The 22,494-nt window shown below is 33.3% G+C and overlaps 2 protein-coding genes across 2 annotated transcripts; one reads left to right on the top strand and one right to left on the bottom strand.

Moving 5' to 3' along the window:
- The first annotated feature begins 253 nt into the window (after positions 1–253).
- Positions 254–15,572, top strand: LOC132730408 (methyltransferase-like protein 25B). The gene is made up of 12 exons (XM_060716327.1): positions 254–408; positions 2,036–2,151; positions 2,826–2,944; positions 4,012–4,077; positions 6,289–6,368; positions 9,902–10,062; positions 10,409–10,442; positions 11,299–12,170; positions 12,727–12,854; positions 13,392–13,524; positions 14,185–14,375; positions 15,137–15,572. The coding sequence occupies exons 1-12, from the start codon at positions 304–306 to the stop codon at positions 15,211–15,213; spliced, it is 2,082 nt and encodes a 693-aa protein (XP_060572310.1). The 5' UTR covers positions 254–303; the 3' UTR covers positions 15,214–15,572.
- A 3,434-nt stretch (positions 15,573–19,006) lies between these two features.
- On the bottom strand, positions 19,007–20,354 carry LOC132730400 (uncharacterized). Its single transcript, XM_060716314.1, has one exon. The coding sequence runs from the start codon at positions 20,081–20,083 to the stop codon at positions 19,025–19,027; it is 1,059 nt and encodes a 352-aa protein (XP_060572297.1). The 5' UTR covers positions 20,084–20,354; the 3' UTR covers positions 19,007–19,024.
- Between the last annotated feature and the right edge of the window lie 2,140 nt (positions 20,355–22,494).

Raw genomic sequence — 22,494 nt, 5'->3', positions numbered from 1 at the left:
AAAATTTGGAATAGTTTCTCGTCTACAGATATGCAGAAGATTGGTCCCAGGCGAAATTTAACATACGGGTCAACAGAATTTAGCCCTGAACGTAATAAATCTCAATAACTTTAAAACTGCATATATTAAAGGTTATAGAAAACTTTACTTTTTGACAACTGTATCTTTTAACTAGCAGATATTTGATGCGTTATATATTCTACAACAGATTACATTGCAAAAAAATACATTTCAAAATCCCCGCGTTACGGACGCGATAAATGACGAGCCGGTACGGATTTATGGTTCAAGCGCTCAGTAACCATGATCAAATTATCGCCAGAAAACCTTGAAAAAGTGAAATTGTATATTCAGCAGCTCACAACTTTCTTACACAAGTACACATGGATATTAGATGCTTACGTTTCAGTAATTATTTATGTATTTTATTGCATAACTTTGTTCAGACCGATTCATATATCTTTTTGTAACTAGTATTCGCGATATATAAATTTAGCATTTTATCCTTAACAGATGACAGACGTTTCCTTAACGAAACATTTCACATTAGGATGTTTTACTCGGATAGATAAAGTTATTCAACACAAATGCAGAGCAACAGATAAGTTTTGAAACTGAAATGGGTATCCATCATTTCATTCAGACCTTCATTACCCTATGATTTTAGATCTCACAATTGGGTATTCATTTATGAAGATAGGAATTTCATGGTTCAATATCAGTAAAGCTGAAAATGTTTTTAAAAAAATTATAGATAGTACTTACTTCACTTACCAATTTACTAGAACTTTTCACAACTGTTTTAATTTAGTAATTAAACTAGAGCTCTGTTTGTTTCAAATCTTTTTTTTCTTCTTTCGTCCCCGCTTGTATGATGGCATGCCATATTTCTTTCAGGGCGTCTATTGATACAAATGATTCACATGCCCATGATGGGACATTCATATACACATTCACGCTCTTTGCGGGTCAGTAAAGACCGTCAATTAGTAGATAATTATACAAACTGGCAGTTTTAGTGCTTAATTGATTCAACTTTAAATGGTAGTCTTTGGAGACTGGGGACTGTCGATAAGTAAGACCTGATTTACATTTGGTAATATTCTGAGAGCATGCATTTGACCTTTGTCCAAGAACAATGAGCGACAACAGGTTACAGTTGAGTTCACACTAAACTTCCCACCCTTCTGTACTTCTAGAGCTGAACAAGAAGTGCAGACAGTGTGCACTTCCAGTGCACTAGACCATATGTACTTTTCTTTAGTGATGAAAATGACAATATGCCTTGATATTTAAGACAATTGGGTATTTTATTTATTTTTAAATGGGTCTTGATACACATTTTAAAATAATCAATTGCATATTTTGTAAAATTAATTGCGTGAATATGCAAATATGCACATTATCTGTTGCTCTGCAAATGTATGGGTTAACATGGAAGTACGTTATGCTATACTATATACACAAACATCAAACTGAAAAAAAAAATCAAGCCAAATCTTTTAATATTCTCTGAGAGACTGGTAGTTATCACTCTGTAATTTTTATTTTGAACTTTTTTCTTAATCAAGATGAGCAGCTTTGTCCAGATTGAAAAATAGGGTATGCCTCTTTGATATATTATTTAAAGTGGTCAAAAGCAGTGTTCAGACTCAACAGTAAAACATATCTGGTATAATATAGATTTTTACTCCTTAGTACAGTTATACAAAAATTTCATTGAATATGATTTACTGAATGTTATCCAGATATTGTTCATTTATAGAATGATAGTAACACCAATTTAAAGATCAGTCTAAATAGAAATCTTTAATATGCATTTAACATCATCATTTGATCATCTGAATATATATGATAACATTTAGTTGGGAATAAGAATGATGTAAAATATACTGACATTTATTATAGAAATAAGAAGGGTGATTGCCCAAATCAACTGGACTTATACTGTATAGTAAATCTGTAATGTTTTGAATAATTCATCATTGTTTTTTTTTATATGAAAACTACTTATGTTTTCTTTTGGATTTTTCAGGATTTTTATTTCAAAAATCACTGGGATAAATTGCCAAAATCATGGTGTACAACATTGTCTGAACTAACAACAGAAGAGTTAAGTTTTTTGCTGGACAAAAGGCCAGTGAAATTACAGTAAGCCCTTTTCATTTACCAATGTTTATTTTCTTTCCAACCACTACTTTTGAATGTAATGTTGTTGTTGATGGTGGTTGTTATGTTAAGAGTATCTTGGTTAACTCATAGCTGTTATACTGTAAAAATTAATCTGGAAAAAGTGTGACCCCTGGGAAGTTGCAGACTCAGTTTGATTGAGTCTTTATATAGGGGATAATGAAAAAGTGCAACATATCCCTCAGGCCCCCTGGCACCGGCTTGAGCGGTACTCGATTTTTTACACTTAAACGTGCCTAAATCGATGATCCAGAAGGACCAGAAAATTATAACAGCACTGTTAGTCAGGTAATCCTCTGTTAAGTTTGTTGAAAATTGTTTTTCCTTATTGAGTTCAAGTGGGATGTGTACTTTTACTATTGTTCATACATGTGACTAAGATTCCATCTGATGTAAATCTGCTGCTGTCTTTGATTTTCTTTATCAGTATATTTTGCTTCAGGTTTTGAAGATTGAACCTGCTGTTTAATTTAAACTTAATTTCCGAAGAGAGATATCTGTAGTGATGAAATAAAGCAGCATCATGTTAAATCCATTCAGATTTGTTTTTTCTATTTGTGTTAATTAAAACTTTGTCTGATACTAATAGAATTGTGGCAGTTATTAGAAACTGATTCTACTGAGTATTGTTTCAGGAAAGTGGTTCCTTTGTCGTTGCTAAGTTTCAAGACATGTTGTGATTCATACTCATTGGATAGACAATGTGAGGACATCACTAACAAGTTATGTAAACTGTTTAATGAAAATGATACAGGTAAGTACAGGTAGTTGTAATAAAAATCATGTTTTGTTATTATCTATTGTAAATTATATTTGTCACAGTATAATGTTGTGTATTTGTTGCTCATGGTAAAAAATAAATGAGCCGCATCACAACAAAACCAACATAGTATGTTTGCGACCATCATGGATCCAGACCAGCCTGCGCATTCGGGCAGTCTGATCAGGATCTATGCTGTTCGCTATCAGTTTCTCTACTTGTAATAGGGTTGGTAAGCAAACAGCATGGATCCTGATCAGACTGCGTGGATGTGCAGGCTGGTCTGGATCTATGTTGGTCGCAAACGCACTATGTTGGTTTTCTCGTGACGCGGCTCAAATGAAATAATAGTTGAAGATCAATTTGTAAATGCTATGATATCAACTTCTAAATAATGACTTTTTGTTAACTTTCGATTAAAACCATACTGTGACAAAATAATGTAAGATCACTTTCAACTATTTGTCTTTTTAAAACTGAAAGTAGGATTTTCCACTACTGGTAAATGCATTAATCATGTCCTGATTTTCTGACCTTTTTTTTTTTACAAGCTCTAATTTTATACCTGTAGATCCCATTTATGGGTGTATGTGAGGTTTTATTAAGACATGTAAACAATGTAAGTAGGCAAAAGCCCACCCGAGGAATGGCAAGTTTAACTTAGTCTTGTGTGCTTCTCAATAATGTTATAATGATAAATGGACCTGACCTTTATAATTAAAATAAATTTTTCAAAGCATTTTAATTCATGAATACGTGAACTGAAAAAAACAAAAACAAAAAAAAACACTTCATTTGGATCCTTTAATTATAGTAGTTTTGTATACTCGTACTGGTACTTATTTTATGTGTGAGAAAATTTGGCAGTCCAGGTGTAAAATTTCATCAGAAATGTAATTGAGAAATAGTATCAAAGAGATTATTAATGTTAGTGATTGATGAAAGAGGAGCTTAGTGATGGTTTCGAGTTATTTACAGGAAACTTTAAAATATTATATAGTTACATTTTGACTTTAATTTTAAAATGTATCAAAGCTTTATCTTTTATGATTTTATTTAAGGGAGATTTGAAAGATCTGATGATGACAATGATGATATTGATGCAGATGTAAAGTTTAATCCATTAGGTAAGTTACCATGTCTAGTTGTGTAAACATTTTGCAGTCTTTAAGATGTGTACACCCATTTCACTCACCAGATTACTGTTTCCCTACATGACTGGTAAATCAGTCTTTTGTATACTAAAGATTTGATCTGGTTTATTTATTTGTTTGGTTATTTTTTTATACAACTAAAAAATTTGATGTTTCAATATTGTGCACCTGGTATGCCATCCATCTGTCTGTTAGCAATTGATGTCCTCCCTATAATTTTTGAACAAATGAAAGGAAATTAAATCTACTACAGCACAAAAATGTAACCATTACCCAGGGAGCCATAGTTTGTGTTTCCTGAAAGTCAAGAGTCATCATTCTTATAAATATAAATTCCTAACCGACAAACAGTTCTGTAGTCATTTCTGATCTGTCTTTTAAAGAAAAGTTTAGTTATTATGATCCCTGTATTGGCGTCATCATCATCATCATGCTAAATCTTTAATGTAGCGCATTTCTTAAACAATTTAAAGATATCAACACGAAACACACAGCACAGCTATTCACCTTTTTGAGAAATGCATAACAGTGATAATACTAAACACTCTGGAACTTTATTTTTAGCTCACGTGTCACAAAGTGACAGGGTGAGCTTTTGTGATCGCTTTTCGACCGGCGTCCGTCCGTCCGGCGTCCGGCCGTCCGTCCGTAAACTTTTACTTTAAATGACATCTCCTCATAAACCACTAAGCCAATTTCATCCAAACTTCACAGGAATGTTCCTTTGGTGGTCACCTTAAAAAGGACTGTTAAAAGTAATTATTCCATGCAGAACTCTGGTTGCCATGGCAACCGAAAGAAAAACTTTAAAATATCTTCTTTTAAAAAACCCTAAGAGCTAGAGCTTAGAAATTTGGACATGGAACATCTTCTAGTGCAGTCTCTACCAAAGTTTGTTTCAAATTAAAATCCCTGGGGTCAAAATTGGCCCGCCCCAGGGATCATTGATTTTCCCTATAGTGCATTAGTAAAAACGGTAAAAATTTCATTCTTTTAAAAACCCAAAGAGCTATAGAGATAAATATTCAGCAATGAAACATCTCTAATGAGTGTGTACCAAGTTGTTCAAATAAAAGCCCTGGTCAAACATTGAGCCCCGCCCCAGGGAGGTCAATTGATTTTCCCTATATGCATATAGCTAAAAACTTACAAAATTTCTTTGAAAAGAACTTAAAAGAGCTAGAGCTAAAGTTATTCAGCATGGAAACATCTTCTAATGGGTGTCTACAAGTTTGTTCAAAAAAATCCCATGGGGTCCAAAATTTCGCCCCGGGCCCCGGGGGTCCATTGTGATTTTCCTTTTGTATGTGTTAGCAAAAAAACTTAAATAATCTTTTTGAAAAAAAACCCAAATAGCTAGAGTCTAGATATTTCGCATGAAACATCTTCTAGTGAGTGTCTACAAGTTTGTTTCAAAATAATAGCCCTGGGGTCAAAAATTGGCCCCGCCCGGGGGGTCTTGAAATTTTCCCTATAGCATATAGTAAAAACTTAAAAAATCTTCTTTGAAAAAACCTAAATAGCTAGAGGTTTAGATATTAAGCAAATTAAACATCTTCTAGTAAACGTCTACAAAGTTTGTTCAAATAAAAGCCCTGGGTCAAAACTGCCCCGCCCCAGGGGTTCATTGTTTTTAACTATATTGTGTGTAGTAAAAACTTAAAAATCTTCTTTTAAAAAACCCAATGAGCTTAAGCTTTGATGTTTAGCATGAAATATCTTCTTATGGATGTCTACCAAGTTTGTTCAAATAAAATGCCCTTGGGTGAAAATTGGCCCTGCCCGGGGGGGGGGGGGGGGGGGAAGACGGGGTGCGGGTGAGATCATTGTTTTTCATTACATGTGTGTAGTAAAAACTTAACATTGTGAAACATCTTCTAATGAGTGTTTTCCAAGTTTGTTCAAATAAAAGCCCTGGGGTTTAAACTGGCCCCGCTCCGGGGGCTTATATACAGGTGAGTGACCTCAGGGCCATCATGGCCCTCTTGTTATAATTGTTGCGGCATTAATTGTAATTAAATCAATTACTGATCAATGTTATCATCCCCAGGTCTGTTGTTGCCCTGAACAGACAAGCACTAACACCCCACGCCGCGCTTGTGTTTGCTAAACCATGATGTACTATCTTTGATAAGATTATTTTCTTTCACACGATTATTATTGTTTCATTGATGGCATTTGCAGATGACAATGGAGAGCTACATGCTTTTTTCAAGAAACACGTGAAACCAAAGAAACGGCATGAAATTAAAAACTTGGCAAAGGTTTGTTTTTAAGGAATAAAGTTAGTTTGTAGTAAAAGTATGTCAGGAGTAAAAGTGAAGATAAATGTAATTTATTTATAGAAAGACAATTGTGCATAATGATTTAGAAGAGGCGGGATTGTTCTGCAAATGTTTGTTCTCAGTCAGTTAATCATTAGAGCATTTTATTTCAATGGATAACTGGAGAGAACACTGTGTCTTCAAACTTCATAGGAAGATTACCAAGTTTTTTAGTAGGTAGCTAGACCCAGCAGGTTTTTGGGTATGATAGGTCAAAGTTACAGAATTTTTTTATGTGAAAACTGTTTTCCAAACAGTATTATGATTATGATTATTATATGACATTAATTAAACAGAGAGTCAGCAAATTTCAATAGATGATTGCTCTTATTGTGTAGAAACTCTTTGACTTAGTAAGTTAGTCAAGATGACCTTGATAAATGGCATTGTTTTAATTTATAACCAGAGTACCAACTGACATAGAGCCATCTTATATGTTTTAAGCCCAGGCTGTATGAATGCTCAATCGGTATATATATTGTTTTTATGCAAGGTTGTGTACACATGTACCGTAATAATTCTATTTAGCGCCCGGGCTTTTATTATAATCATAGACTTTTCGAAAGTTGGGGATGGGCGTTAATTGGAGACGCATCTTCATAAGACAAACTAATTTTCTAAGCAAGGCTTTATAAATCCACTCGCCCCTCATAACTATAAGAAGAAATCGAATCCGAAGATAGAGCGGATGTTGATTTATAATTGCAGACAACGCTAAAGTCGGATTTCGGTATCGTAACGTACCGGCTAAAGTCTGTTCTTTTTCCGCACTTATAATACCGATGCATGTAGAGTCCGGTATCCGAGCAAGGGGAATAAAAAATGAGCCTGCAAAAATATTATGATTTTTCCCAACGAAATATTATGTAAAGGTACCAATTAACTCTGTAATCTGGGGATGTTCTATACAATTCAAAAGTCAATGGAATATTTCGAGTCCGATCATTATGCATTTTTTTATACCCACCAATATAATTGTAAGATATAAAAAGTTAAGAATAGTTCTGACCGATTTTACTGACACAAGCATATATGTTCTTAAAGGATTGATGTGGGATTTTGATATAAAAAGACTATCGTCTATTGTTCAAAATTAATTTTTAATCAGAACTAATCTCCATGTTGGGCCCCAATACATTGAACCCGCACGTTGACCTTGCTGACGTAATGAAATAGGCGCGTGAGTTTTTGGCATCTCGGAATGGTTATTTTTTTATACATGTATATATATCTTATACACAAAACACATTGAATTATGGCAAACCCTATGCTTGTGTCTATTAAAATCTGTTATTAAGGGATATCACGTTTACAAATATACATGCCCAGTCGGAACTATACTTCAGTGTAATTTGGAACCAGAAAATGAACATAGTGATAGCGCAATTATCGTAAAAAATAAATGGATTTCTTGTTGGACATATACAGTACCGGAGGGATTATGTCAGCCTCTTACAAAGTTATTCAAAGATGGACTTATTGTAGAAATCAGTGCCAAAATACTTGGAGAACCGCGTTCATCATCAAAAGGAACTTTTGTAAAAGGTGGTGGCATTGAAATACTGTGTACATATAAACTTTACGGAAAAAAAGACAAGAAAAGGGAAGTTCGTTCCTACGTGAAAATGGAAATAAGGAAACTTGAATTGTAAAGGTAAGCTCAATTGTACTCAAATCGGGGAATGGGCGTTTAAAAGGGACAGTTAATTTTTCAACTTTGGGCTGAAAAATGGCCGTTTTTTGTCCAAAATATGGGGGGTGGGCGTCTATTAGAGGATGGGCGCTAAATAGAATTATTACGGTATATGTTAAGTCAGCATATTGTTTGCATGTCAGGTTGTGTATATGTTCAGCCAGCATATTGTTTTTATGCCAGGTTGTGTATATCTTAAGTCTGCATACTGTTTTTATGCCAGATTGTGTATATGTTAAGGTAGCATAATATTTTTTATGCCAGGTTGTGTATATGTTAAGCCAGCATATTGATTTTATGCCAGGTTGTGTATATGTTAAGGTAGCATATTGTTTTTATGCCAGGTTGTGTATATGTTAAGCCAGCATATTGATTTTATGCCAGGTTGTGTATATGTTAAGGTAGCATATTATTTTTATGTCAGGTTGAGTATATGTTAAGCAAGCATATTGTTTTTATGCCAGGTTGTGTATATCTTAAGGTAGCATATTATTTTTATGTCAGGTTGTTGTATATGTTAAGGTAGCATATTATTTTTATGCCAGGTTGTGTATATGTTAAGCCAGCATATTGCTTTTATACCAGGTTGTGTATATGTTAAGCCAGCATATTGTTTTTTTATACCAGGTTGTGTATATACAGTTGACTCTCAATAAGTCAAAATCGCTTTACTCAAAATTCCGCCTTAGTCGAATAATTTCTAAAGTCCCGTCAAATTTCCTTCTTTATCTTTGTATTTTAACTCCGCTTAGGTCAAATTTTGACTTACCGAGACTCCTGTTTAGTCGAAAAGAAAATTTGGTCCCGTCAATTAAAGTCCACATATTTTTCATCTCAATTAGTCGAAGTGGTGAAAACAGCCGACTGATCAAAGGTCGGCGACATCAAGGTGAGATGTTGTCACTCGTGATTTACACGTTTCATAGTAATTTTTAATTGCCGGTCATCATGTATTATTAACACGTCGTAAAAGTAAGTGTCTTTAATCCGTTTCACGACTTAATTGGTTTTTAACAATTAGATAACTAAATTAAAATTTAATTACATTTCTTTAAAAAAGTTTACTCGTGCCAGTCTGACGGGTGTTAGTCAAATAACAGCCTAGTCAAATAACAGCCTAGGTATTGATGTGTATTATCAACGTAAATGATATTTGTATAATTAATGTTCCGTCATATTGCAAACATTAATTTTGTACTTCCGGTTCACGATAGTTGCTAATTTCGTTTTCGTCCGATGATCAATTAAATCAAATATAATTGTGTGTTTTATGTTTCACTATTAATATACATGTATTAAATTTTGAATGATATATTTTTGTTCATTTATAATTTGTAGTTGAAAGTGATTTACCGTCATTTCAATGGTTAAATATTGCAGCATTGCCGCTAACAACAATAAGAAACCTACTTCTTTGCACATTCAATCAGGTACATGTATATACATGTACGAAGTCAACGTAATGGCGATAGTCCCACGTTACTCGAATTCCGTTTCTCTCGAAGTAAAATACCTAGTCCCTTGGATTTCGAGTTACCGAGAGTCAACTGTATTAAGCAAGCATATTGTTTTTATGCCAGGTTGTGTATATGTTAAGCCAGCATATTGTTTTTATGCCAGGTTGTGTATATGTTAAGCCAGCATATTGTTTTTATGCCAGGTTGTGTATATGTTAAGCCAGCATATTGTTTTTATGCCAGGTTGTGTATATGTTAAGGTAGCATATTGTTTTTATGCCAGGTTGTGTATATGTTAAGTCAGCATATTATTTTTATGCCAGGTTGTGTATATGTTAAGCCAGCATATTGATTGTAAGAATGTTGTTGATGTGGGTTCAGGTCTAGGACATCTGGCTAGGTTGCTGTCATTTGGCTACAACTTGAACGTAACATCTGTAGAGGCTGCAGGGACACATGCACCTAAAGCCACCAAATATGACAGGTAAGCTACAGTGCATAATTTCTGTTGCAAAAAGTTATTTACTATATGTTGCCAATTTAATAGCCAGCCCGCATATCTCAGTCGGTAATAGATCGCGAGACTAAATACACAAGACAAAATACTAATTTTTAGCAGCCAACATGAACAGTATAAACTCTGGTAAGACCTCTCAGTTGTTCAAGCTTGTCTGTAGATAATAATAATGTAGTTGAATTGCTGTAAGACGATATAGTTAAATGTCATATTGCATTTTCACCGTAAACATGCTTATATTAAGAGTTAAAGAGTCAATTAAAAAAAATTTGTGCTTGAAGTGCAAGTATACTTCAGCAGTTTAATATTTCAGGGAAATTGATAGAGAGATAAAAAAGAAAATATTGGTAAGTAATAATTGTGTTACACTTTTTGCATATCTATTTCTACAAACCGGTGAAATATTTATTCTGATATTGTTATGTCATATTTCATAATTTATTCAAGAAATCACTTTTGATTGTTTGTTGTTGTTTTTTTTTTTGGTAGTGTGAATTATAATAAATTTTTGAATAATCTATATTCAAGTGTTTTTATTTCTTTTGTTAATGAATCATGCAGTGTTGTCTTCTGCTGTATATATTAAAATCCTTTATATTAAAGATCCTGTATGTTTTGTGATTGATATTGTTACTGTGTGTATACGTGTGTGTGTTTGGGTTTGTTTACCCTCGCCACCGAAAAGAGACCATATGGGCGAGCATAAGTGTGTATACCACACTTGCAAAAAATTATATATGTTTATAATTATGCAAATAAAACAATTTTCAAACATCGAAGAATATGTAAAATGTGTACTGCAAATATTTGTGCACATTATATTTAATCAATAAATTACATGCATTCATTTCTTATTGGAAAATTTGACTTAGAATTTATAGAAAATAAATTTCTAATTACCTCCCTTTATTTACATGAAATGTTAAATTGGGTAATATCTTTGTAAATAATGCTTATTGGAACTTACAATATTGAAATATCTTAATTTGAGCATCATATCATGAAATAAAACCATGAAAAAAATGTGTTACAGGATCTTTAACAATGGATAGCTCATAATTTATAGCCTGATTAACCTACCCCTCCTCAACCCCACTTAGTGAACACGTATCCTGGCTCTAAACTGGTAGTGTAGGTTAATCCTTATTATGCCTAGCATTTATAGAGTAAAATAGGGGATTTGTTGTAAAATATCTTTTTCAGGCTGCTAAAGGGAAAAGTAGTGAACAGGTTCCTCTTCCATGCCACGTGACGAGCATGATTTACCCTAACATGACTGCCGAGGAATTTATAGCCATAATAACGTCACAATGTCAGGAAAATTATGACACTGAAACTATTAGACAACCTTTTGTGTCAAACTCTATGAATGTCAGAGATAAAGACTCAGAAATAAACAGGGTATGTGCTTATGATGTCACCAATAAAGATCTTGCATTAAGGATTGACCATAAGAATGAACCAGATGATGCCAGCTGTGATGATTTAGAATCCAACAATGAACCAGTTCATCATGAAATGATCAATCGTTTAAATGAATGTAATAAAAGAACACAGGATAACAGTCAGTTACTTGAAGGAATTAAAGATATCAAATATGCTAAAGTTGAATCACAAATTGCACAAGATGGTTGTTTGAAGTTAGAAAACTGTTCAGAATCTGTTACTCAGTCAAACATTGTTACTATAAGTGATACAACATCTAAGTCAAACTTTAATGAAAATGAAAAATCAAAAACTCAATCAATAAAATGTGATATAAAGAATGACCATGTTTTATCGTGTAATTCTGTGGAAACGACTACTGAAGGATGTGACAGTTGTGTGAATCCATTTGATGACAATGATTTCAAAAGCCGGCATAATACACAGCTAAGTACCGGTCAAGATTATTCTGTTGCTTGTAAGTCAGAGGTCACAGGTCATCTTGATGTTGACAACTGGAAGTTTATGCTGACGGGGTTACATGCATGTGGTGATCTGACACCCACATTTCTACGATTCTTTGTTAATTGCCAAGCAGCAGTTGGTTTGGCATCAGTTGGCTGTTGTTATATGAAGATATCAGATGAAAGGTATTATTCTATAAAGTAGTAATTACAGTACAATCTCGACAGAGTGGACCTCTGTAGAGAAATCACCTCTGTACAACAGTCATTTTTTCCAAAAGTAAGGCTTCACAATAAGTTTGACCGCACCAGAACAACACCTCTATGCAGCAACCAAAATCTTTGTCTCGCGAAGGGTGTTGTCCCGCAGAGCTTGTTCTGTATTTAGTAATATTTAAAGTGAATAAAGCTAAACATCTGCTGCCTGCCGTTTACACAATTTTTGATTGAATTTTTGAAAAGAAAATACATGTAATTCCAAAATGCCTGTATTAAAGAAATATGTTGTTACATTTCCTTTTCATCTAAAGGTGCATGCAGAAAATCATTGCTTATCAGTTAAAATTTTTCTTGAAATAGCAGCATCATATTATGTTCTGGAACATTTTATTTGATTTATATACAGTTTTCATCTGTGTCAGCAAATATCTTAAATATACCTAGTTTAGCATGATTTGTCCTTGATAAGTCCTTGCTTAGTCATAATAAGTTATAATAACTTTTATATTTATTTCATTAACAGTTGTGAGACTGGTATGGTTGGTTATCCAATGAGTAATTTCTGTATATCATTACCTCATCACCAGCAATCTTATGCCAGCAGGGAATTGGCTTGTCACTTTGCTGATACATATTCACAGAGATTAAAAGGTAGGTTTTTGAGGACTAAGATAATGTTTTAAAGGTACCTGTAGGTAAGTAGCATGTCTTCAGATTATGAAAATATAAAATATAACTTAGAGTTATGGCCCTTGATTAGTTATACAGTATGCATATAGAGCAATAATTGTTTCTGGGCTACTTCTCTGCTACTACTGGCTGTAATTCAATTAAACTTTATGGATTCCTTCAATACCATGAGGAGATGTGCATATCACCGCCTTGTTTCGGTCAGACCCTTTTTGAAACTTACTAATGATAATATCATCATATATGTATATTATGTTTTAATTAAATATAACACTTAAAATATGCATAAGTATGTTCACATGCAATGTGACACCAAATGTAGAGTGGGGAATAAATGTCATGTGAGCATACATGTATTTCTAGTTGTTTTTTTTTCTTTTCAGTGTTAGTACATGTATATGTATTCACATACTTTAGCAACAACCAAAATATTTCTCAAATAACTTCTATTCTGGTAAGATGTATTTGTTTTATTCACCAAGATTTCTTAAATTTCAGAAAGTCCACCTTTGTTGAAGATTCACAGCTACCGAGCTGCTCTTGAATGGATTGCCAATAAATTATGTCCAGATTTTAAAAGAACTGCAGTGCAAATACCCTCAAGGAAGATGAAAGATCTACAGTTTGAAAAGTATGGATGATTCTGATAAACTAATATACATTTATCAATTTAGGGACCTTCATAACTGATTTTATAAGGTTACAAATTTTGAATTATTGTACTTGCCCATAACTGCTTTGAGTTAAAAGTCTAGATCTATCAGGAATGTTGAAATTCTATTTTGTCAGAATGTTTAAGCTGCAGCTATCTCAGGGTTTTTGTCCTACATACATGTAGGTGCCCATTGTGAATAAAAGGATGGAAAGGTTACTGGAGGGCTTTTCTCATCCTCAAAAATTAAAGTTAGCCATAGGACCTTGATAGTTTAGTTATGACTTGAAACCAAAAACTACTGGGGCTGTTATTTCATTAAGCTGTTTTAGTCATGCTTATCAAAAACAAAAATACAACAACTACTGGGGTCATTATTGCATTAAGCTTTTTGATATGTGGCCCTTAGTCTCATTTAACAAAACAATGCAACAACAGCACATGGACACAAGAATCTATCTGTTTATTCATGTTTTCTTTTCTGTTGATGTATACCTGCATGAGCAGTTTTTATGCAAGAATAAAGTATAACTGTTATAGAAGAACGATGTTCTAGTAGATATTCTAAGATATATCGGTTTGTTACATTGAAATAAATTTGGTCCAATGTTTATTCTTGTATTTTTTTTGCTCAAACAGATATGTTGAACTTGGTCTACAAAAACTGAATATTCCACAAGACCAGTTAACAGAGGAGTTATTCCATCAAGCAGAAAGAATGACAGAGAGATGGAAAGATGTGGTGGCATTTTATACAATACGTCTTGCTTTAGCCCCTGTTGTAGAAACACTAGTCCTTCTTGACAGGATGATGTTCTTATTTGAAAAAGGTAGAAGTAAGAAATATTTGTAGAACATTCTTCTAATAGTTACACTTATTGTACAGATTATAGAAATATTAGATAAATTTGTTTCATACAGGATTTATTTGATTTGATTGTGTAGGAAGCTATAAGCTTATAGACACACTTTTGAATCTGTTCCTGGAACCAACCATACTGAGCAATAAGTGTAAAGTTTTTGCTCAAGGAAACAAACTTTCCCCTGACGAGGTTTGGACCTATGAGGCTGCGATCATTAGATTACTAATCTGACGTGTTGACCACTCGGCCATGCACAAATTTAAGTTTTTATGTGATAGTTCTAAAATTATTTTCAGTTGTTTGAGATTGGCTTATATTTGCTGTCAGTAATAAATTGTGTTTAAATGTGTTGGTCTTAAACATCTGGTTAGATTTTGTTAGTTTTCCCCATAAGAATAATCCCAAAATTTTATAAATGCATATGACTGATATACATACTTGTATAAAAAATGGCTGATTGAATTTTTTTTATCTCTTTTATTAAAGTGCCTAGCCCCACCCTCTGCCTTTATTTATTCAGTTGATTGGTATAGGCCCCTTTTTTGACTAAATAGACCTCCCAGGGATTTAATTTACTTAAATGAGTTTTCTAGGTTCTTTTGTACATTTGTATATAAAATTCTGTACATTTTGTTTTGATTTACATTTCTTCATTTGTTGAAATTAAGTTCATTTCAAATTCCTGTTATATTTACTGTCAAAAATAATGCATTTGAAATCTTTTTCAGGACATGTAAGTGCTTTAGTGCCAGTATTTGACCCAGAACTTTCACCAAGAAACTTTGTTCTTCTCTCCTGGAAATGAAAATTAAGGATCACTCGAGTATACAGAATCTATCCAGGCCACATGAGGGTACAAAATTTATCCATGCCACAGTGATGTTGCAGAATCATCCAGGTCACACGAGTGTATAGAATTTATCTCTAGGTCATGCACCTACAGAATTCACCCAGGAGATTACTTCATAATTTTTCAACTCTGAGAAAACTTACTAAGAAACAAAAATAAGGCTGCTTTGATAGTCGTTTTTGTACATTTGAGAAAGATAACAAGTTACAGTATGTTTTTATATTTTTATTTAGTTTACAATTGAAGCATTAAAAGGAATTTATTCAACATATATTTGTATATTTAATACATGTCATGGTATTTGCTGTGCGTAATGAAATTCGTATTTATATGTCAGTCATTCCTTTCATGACAGTTATTTCCTTACATTTATTTCAAGTATATGTTGTATCGGTGTACGGACATAATCCCCCTTCGGATAAAGTCCCCTTCGCATACCCGGACAAAATCCCCTCCATGGGTGGACATAATCCCCTTCATGTTTTTGCAAGGCTGGAAAAAATCCCCTTACCTACCCGGACAAAATCCCTTGTTTCATAGGTTTCTAATGTATTATTATGCTCCATTAAAATTGATGAATAATGAACTTTTGTTTTTAGCTCGACTATTCGAAGAATATGAGAGCTATTGTAGTCGCCCCGGCGTCGGCGTCGGCGTCAGCGTCCGCGTCGGCGTCTGCGTTGGTTAAAGTTTTTTGTAAAGTCAAATATCTCAATTATTACTTGAGATATTCAATTGAAACTTACAATACTTATTTATAGTAACAATATACATCAGATTGACAAGTTGGATAACTCTGCCTACAATATTGACAGAATTATGCCCCTTTTTAACTTAGAAATTTTGGTTAAAGTTTTTTTGTAAAGTCAAATATCTCAATTATTGCTTGAGATATTCAATTGAAACTTACAATACTTATTTATAGTAACAAGGTACATCAGATTGACAAGTTGGATAACTCTGCCTACAATATTGACAGAATTATGGCCCTTTTTAACTTAGAAATTTTGGTTAAAGTTTTTTGTAAAGTCAAATATCTCAATTATTGCTTGAGATATTCAATTGAAACTTACAATACTTATTTATAGTAACAAGGTTCATCAGATTGACAAGTTGGATAACTCTGCCTACAATATTGACAGAATTATGCCCCTTTGGAACTTAGAAATTTTGGTTAAAGTTTTTTTGTAAAGTCAAATATCTCAATTATTGCTTGAGATATTCAATTGAAATTTAAAACACTTTTTCATAGTAACAATGTACATCAGTTTGCAAAATTGCATAACTCTGCCAGCAATATTTGCAGAATTATTTGCCCCTTTGAAACTTAGAAATTTTGGTTAAAGGTCTTCAAAGATATTTACTTGAAACTTTACACATGCAATTAGGGTCATAATTGGAGGGTCATAATTGTATGTCACTGACCAAGTTCCATAACTCTATCTTGCATTAAGGCTGATTCATATCCCCTTTTCTACTTAGTCTCTTGGTTAATGTTTACATGCAAGTTTTACATATCTCAATAACTTTTAAAGATATTTATTTAAAACTTCACATATGCATTTAGGGTCATAATTGTAGGTCACTGACAAAGATCCATAATTCTATCTTGCATTTAGGCTGATTTTTCTCCCCTTTTTCAACTTAGAAATTCATGGTAAAGTTTTGCTTGTAAGCTGTTTTCTCAATAACTACTGAAGGGTTTGTGCCTTTTTTGGGACAATTTTATGGATTCATAATAATAAAGCAGTGATTTACTGCATAAAACATCTTAATAACAAGCCTTTGTACCATTTCTGTCAAATTTATGTATTCATAGGTAATTAGTATTATTATACTCAATAAAACACCCTTGTGACATTACCTTCCGAATAGTCAAGCCAATACTGTATAATTAGACAAAGGCCTAAAACATGAATTTATAAAAAAAATTAGCCCTTTTGTGAACTTAAAAAATTGAACATTAGGCTCTTTTACTATCAAGCACTTAGAATAGTCGAGCATGCTGTCCTACCGACAGCTCTTGTTTGATTTATAATTATGTATCAAATTAACCTTTATAAGTAAATAAGTTTGAAATAAGTTTGATAAGACATTTTTTTTATTTGTTCAGATCAATTATCAACCAAATTATCATTAAAAACAATTTAATTAGTTTAGCAGTGTTCATTATAATTGTAATAAATTATCAAATGCATAACAAATATAATTAAAGTTGAATAATAAGATTAAGTGTTTTTCATTGTTTTTGAAGTTTTAAAAGTCAAATCATCAATGCCATCATTTTATTTATTTAAAACAATTTCTTATAATTTCAAAAACACTATTACAAATCGTCTTTCAATGCTAGTTGAATGTTGCAGCATGTTCTCATATATTTGTCACTAGAATGCTAAGATTTAAACACATTCCCCACTGACATTAAGTTTAGTTTTTCCAGGCCAAATTATGTAAGCAGTCTATTTATATACATGTATAGTCAAATTTTGATAAAGAGTAAGCTTATTACTAAGCTGGTACATGTGGCCATTTCTTTTAATACATGGAATACCTTAGCTAAAGAAGTCAGCTTCCTCTTTTCCCAACAAAGTGTCAAGCATGATAAAATACTGGTAGGCCAGTAGAAGGAAAGTGTCGTCTGGTGGTTGAGGTGTCTGCCTCTTAAGACACTACATGCAAGAAATAACTAAAATAAATCTGAACTTAAGTCAGATGGGTCATGAAAATAACCCCACCAGTTCTAGTGAATTCCAGGAAACTGATCCGAATGTGGTTTTAACAATATGGATCTTAAATAAAAATTTTAATAAATCATACTTAAACAAATGTGCCAAAAAAGGTCGTGCTTTTTCCTCTTAAATCTTATGCAGGATTGGCCAGTGTTGTATCGGGATTATATTACGTACCCTCTTAATTTCAAACGCACAGGCTTTTCAGGTTGTTATATATTAATTAAAACTTACCGTGTGTCCTTAAAATAATTACATATAGATACCATGTGTGCCTTTTGACCGTTGAGTTCAAACAATTTGCCCCACACCTCTGTGGGCTCAGATCCCGTCTGGAAAGGGAATTTTTCATGTTAGGAATCTAAGCTATCCAGCTAGCTAACGGAACGTCAGTTGTTTTACTCGGGCCTGAAATAATGCACGGAGGGGCACTTGAGGTCTTCCTCTGCCAGTAAAGCTGGAAACTCGCCTTTTGATCTCTTCTGTGCTGCTGCGATGTAAAACCGAACAAAAACACTTTATAAGAAGATCTGATCTTATATCAGATTGCATTGTCCAATGTCGTTTATTACAAAAAAATAAATAAAATAAATGATAGTAACAAGATATTATAACGTACCATTTAAAAAAAAGTTAATTCATTTTGATGAGTAGAAAAAAAAACATTTTTGAAGCAGTGAGTTTCAGTTAGAAATAGAACATTATCCATGTATATTGATGTGACTGGTTTAAGTGACAAGAACGATATTTACTTGAGGAAGACATTTAATTGCTTGTTAATTACTGTTTCAACAATATGATGAAAGGCCCATATCCCTAGTATAGATGGAGACATGCAAGTCTGTTACATTCCAGCGGTATGATTGGACTTTTAAAACTTTAATCAGTAAATTTTATATCACAACTTCAATTCTATCTAATCCCTTTACGTTACCATAGATAGTTCGAGAGGCAATTCCACTGGCTAAATTTTCAAGAGAAAAAATGTTTATAGCGTGTATATTCCATTTATTTGACAAATATATTAATGGAGGGTTTTAGTTATTTTCTAAGAGTTCACTTAGTGTATCCGCCACCATTTCGTCCCCTTTTAACAAACTTTTCACAAGAACTTCATAATATTGTTCCATCATGGGCGTATTCTTCTCGTGAGACATGTCAAATGTCTCGTTAAATAAACCCGCAACATTGTGATCAAAATCTATATCTTCATCATTAAACTCCTCTCCGTTGTCGGTATCCCAGTCTAAGCTACTCTCAACATTTGTTGCAACTTCAGCGGCGGTTATATTCTCTCCAGCCTCCTCGACAGGGACTTTTTCAATAGAATTTATGTCAGTAGTATTTTCATTTTCTGCTGATTGAGATATGTCATTAGTATCATTCGTTGACAGTGTAACATTTGAAGTATCACTTAACGAAACTGCTTGTATGGGTTCACCTTTCAAATATACAGATTGATTAGAATTTAGAGCTCTAGGGACATGACTGTCTTCAAACGGTAGTAAATTGGTTACAAAATTAACCATAACAATACCGTTACGATCTATGGCTTGTCTGAAACCGCGTTCAAATCGTGCTCTTACAATATCACGTCTAGCACTGACGTCGTATTCAGATTTAATAGTTTTAATAATTTCTTTTAGCCAAGGTTTCTCCAAAGATTTAACTTCGGATATTTCGTCTTTTATCACAGTTATTTTCGGCGACATAACATTATGCCAATATGTGTCGAAATTCTTCAAAATTGTCGCCCTGACAACAAGATTCCGTGTAAGATATAAGGGAGCTCTCCAATCAAAAGAAGCTTCTATTTTCATAAATGGATCTTTATGAGTCAACGTGTCTAAAAGTATTCTGCACGTCATGATCTTCACATTTTTTAACTTTCTATCGAAAAGACCAGCGGCTTCATATTTAACTTCGTCATTTGCGGAATTTGGAATCGGATGAACCTGGAGAAAAAGACCGCGAAACATTTCGCCCTTGTTGCTGCGAACTTTGACCCGAATGGTTTCTCCCGGTCGAATAACAGTCGTATTGACGTCTATGATGAAAGGGCTAGATATATTTTGAGGAGGATATATGTCGTCCATCTTTTACATGAACTGGCATCCCGTCTTTACACACGCTTTTTGGTGGTCCGTTAGGGTAAGCAGAAATTATTATACAACAAGAGAGAAACGCTACAAATTTTATCCACATAATTGTAAGTCCTTATTTTTTTATGTACGAGCGAAAGATGCTACTTGAATGTTTTAGTTTTATCGTTTAGTTTTTTAAATCAATATTAAGTATTTTCCAATGTATTCATATAACACCTCATGTCACACGTTTATTTCCCCGACTTATAGAGTTTAAACTCAACATGAAAAAAATTCTAGTATTTGCCGAGAACAAGTCTTCATTTACTTGTACAATGTATGCGGAAGTGGTTATTACATATATTCAATAAAAACTGCCGAAAGGCATTCAAATACACAAGTAAACAAACTTTATTCAATAATGGTCACTAATTTCATGATGATGAACTATATATGAATCAGAATTGAAATTAATTTAACCAATGTATGTGACAAATTAAGATTATTCAACGAATCACAACTTTGATTGATGGGGTTTTGTACATCGCAAGTAGCGCTAAATACTAGATGTATATAAAATCAGTTTTTATAAATAAAATAAAATCCTCACAGTGGGGATGAATATAGCTGTCGCTTCTTACGTTCGCCGGACTCTCGTCCACCCTTTCGTCTGTCTATCTCGAATTTTTCTAAGTGCCCAAACTAACACTCATAGGAAGATTTATTACCAATATAGTAGCGTTATGTTCATATTCAGTGCTTTTTCTACCAAAGTTATGTCCTGTAAAAGGGCTCCGACATGACGGGACTTAATACGTGTTTATATGTATTTGAATTGTTCCGATAACCTGCATGCGTGGAAAGGTTCAGATCATTCTCCAGAATGATAAGAATAATTTTATTTGTGCAAAATGACCTAAATGATAAGCGTTTGAACGCTTTTAACTCAATCGAACTTAAAATTGACTTTTGGTATAATTCTTTATCATCCTTTTCATATTTTCCCAAAGTGCTCCAGTTGTTATAAGATTTTTTTTGGCTCGGTGTAGCTCCTTTCCAACTGTATTTTTTGTACGGATAAATTCTGGACAATACTACTAAGTGGAGATCAGCATATTAGTAAGTTAGTTTTCTATGCACTTTACCATTCATAGTTAAATTGGGAATCACTTATATTTGAAACACCTGACGTTTCAAACCTATGCAACCCCGGAGAATAGAGGAGGCTTTAAATTTAGGAAAACTTTGGTAAAATATACCATGAAGGATGAAGTAGGTCCTATTATCCGTTACCCGCCCCCCTCTTTAATGCAGGTTCGGTTATATCTGGAACCACTCCATTGACCCAGAGGTTGCGGTGATTTTTTTTTTTTTTGGCACTCGATCCAATTCCATTCAAATAGAGCGTGCTTTATTCATAAATCATTAATTTTTGATACGTTTTCCAAATCGCCATGACTACTATGTATTTTTTTTAAGGAGAAAAATATTGCACGTGTTTGTATGTATGTAATATCAGTCCTGTTGCAAATTTATCATAAGCGAACATTTTATCCTTTGAAGTCCTTATCTGGTTTTTATTTAAGCATGTTTTACATATACAAGCATATGATAGTTATTCAAATTACATTGTGAATTTTCCATATGCATACAGGATGGTGAATTTTAAAAAGATTTTGAAGCACAATACCAATTGAAATTTTTCTTCTTTACGTTGTTGTTCTTTACAACATAAACTTCTTAGAATATACTAGTAAGGGATTTGTCATGGATGTACGTTCTATATGGGACGCTGACCTTTTGGGCATTTGTGTAGATGTTCCAAGCTTTTCAGAGGTGTTGGACGAAAATGGCTTTAATGTGACATATTATAGATGTCAAACGTGTTTATACCTTGTATACAGGACGTTTGGTACCAAAATTAGATTAACTACACTGCCTTGACCAGGACAAGTCCACTAAATTACAATTCAAGCAGTTGAAATTTCTGCTAGTAGATTCTGGCAGAAACGGCAATAATACTTCCACATCGGTGGAATAAATATGGTCGTAACCATTTCATATGTTTAAATCAGAGCTCATACATATCTAGCTGGTCTGAGTCAAAGACTGCTTGATCTGGTTTCATACTGTCCTAATAAATGACGATACTCAAAATACTAACAAATTCAAGTTTTTCAATTGATTTTATTTCCTTAAGCATTTTAGAACAGAAGTAACCCTTTTAAAATCAAAGAATCTTAATATTTCAACAAAACAATGTATGTAATAAAATAAATTATTAAAAAATTCAATTGCTATGTGATTCAAGGAAAAATGTTAAATCAGTTCTCAAGCATTATGGCACTACTAGTTTATTAAACACAGATATTGTCTCAATTCTAGAACATGTTGGAAATAGAGGTAAAGTCTTAATAGGTACA

This window comes from Ruditapes philippinarum, unplaced genomic scaffold (assembly GCF_026571515.1).
Source record: "Ruditapes philippinarum isolate M1 unplaced genomic scaffold, ASM2657151v2 ctg1213_1_1_1_1, whole genome shotgun sequence".
NCBI classification, from domain to species: domain Eukaryota; kingdom Metazoa; phylum Mollusca; class Bivalvia; order Venerida; family Veneridae; genus Ruditapes; species Ruditapes philippinarum.
This window is presented reverse-complemented; position numbering and strand designations above follow the sequence as displayed.

Bases quoted from the DNA above. Each gene is read 5' to 3' on its own strand.
- LOC132730408 (XM_060716327.1), top strand. From the start codon at position 304: ATGATCAAATTATCGCCAGAAAACCTTGAAAAAGTGAAATTGTATATT. The intron at 2,152-2,825 runs GTAAGCCCTTTT...GTATTGTTTCAG, and splicing joins AAAAGGCCAGTGAAATTACA to GAAAGTGGTTCCTTTGTCGT. The intron at 2,945-4,011 runs GTAAGTACAGGT...ATTTTATTTAAG, and splicing joins GTTTAATGAAAATGATACAG to GGAGATTTGAAAGATCTGAT.
- LOC132730400 (XM_060716314.1), bottom strand. From the start codon at position 20,083: ATGGACGACATATATCCTCCTCAAAATATATCTAGCCCTTTCATCATA.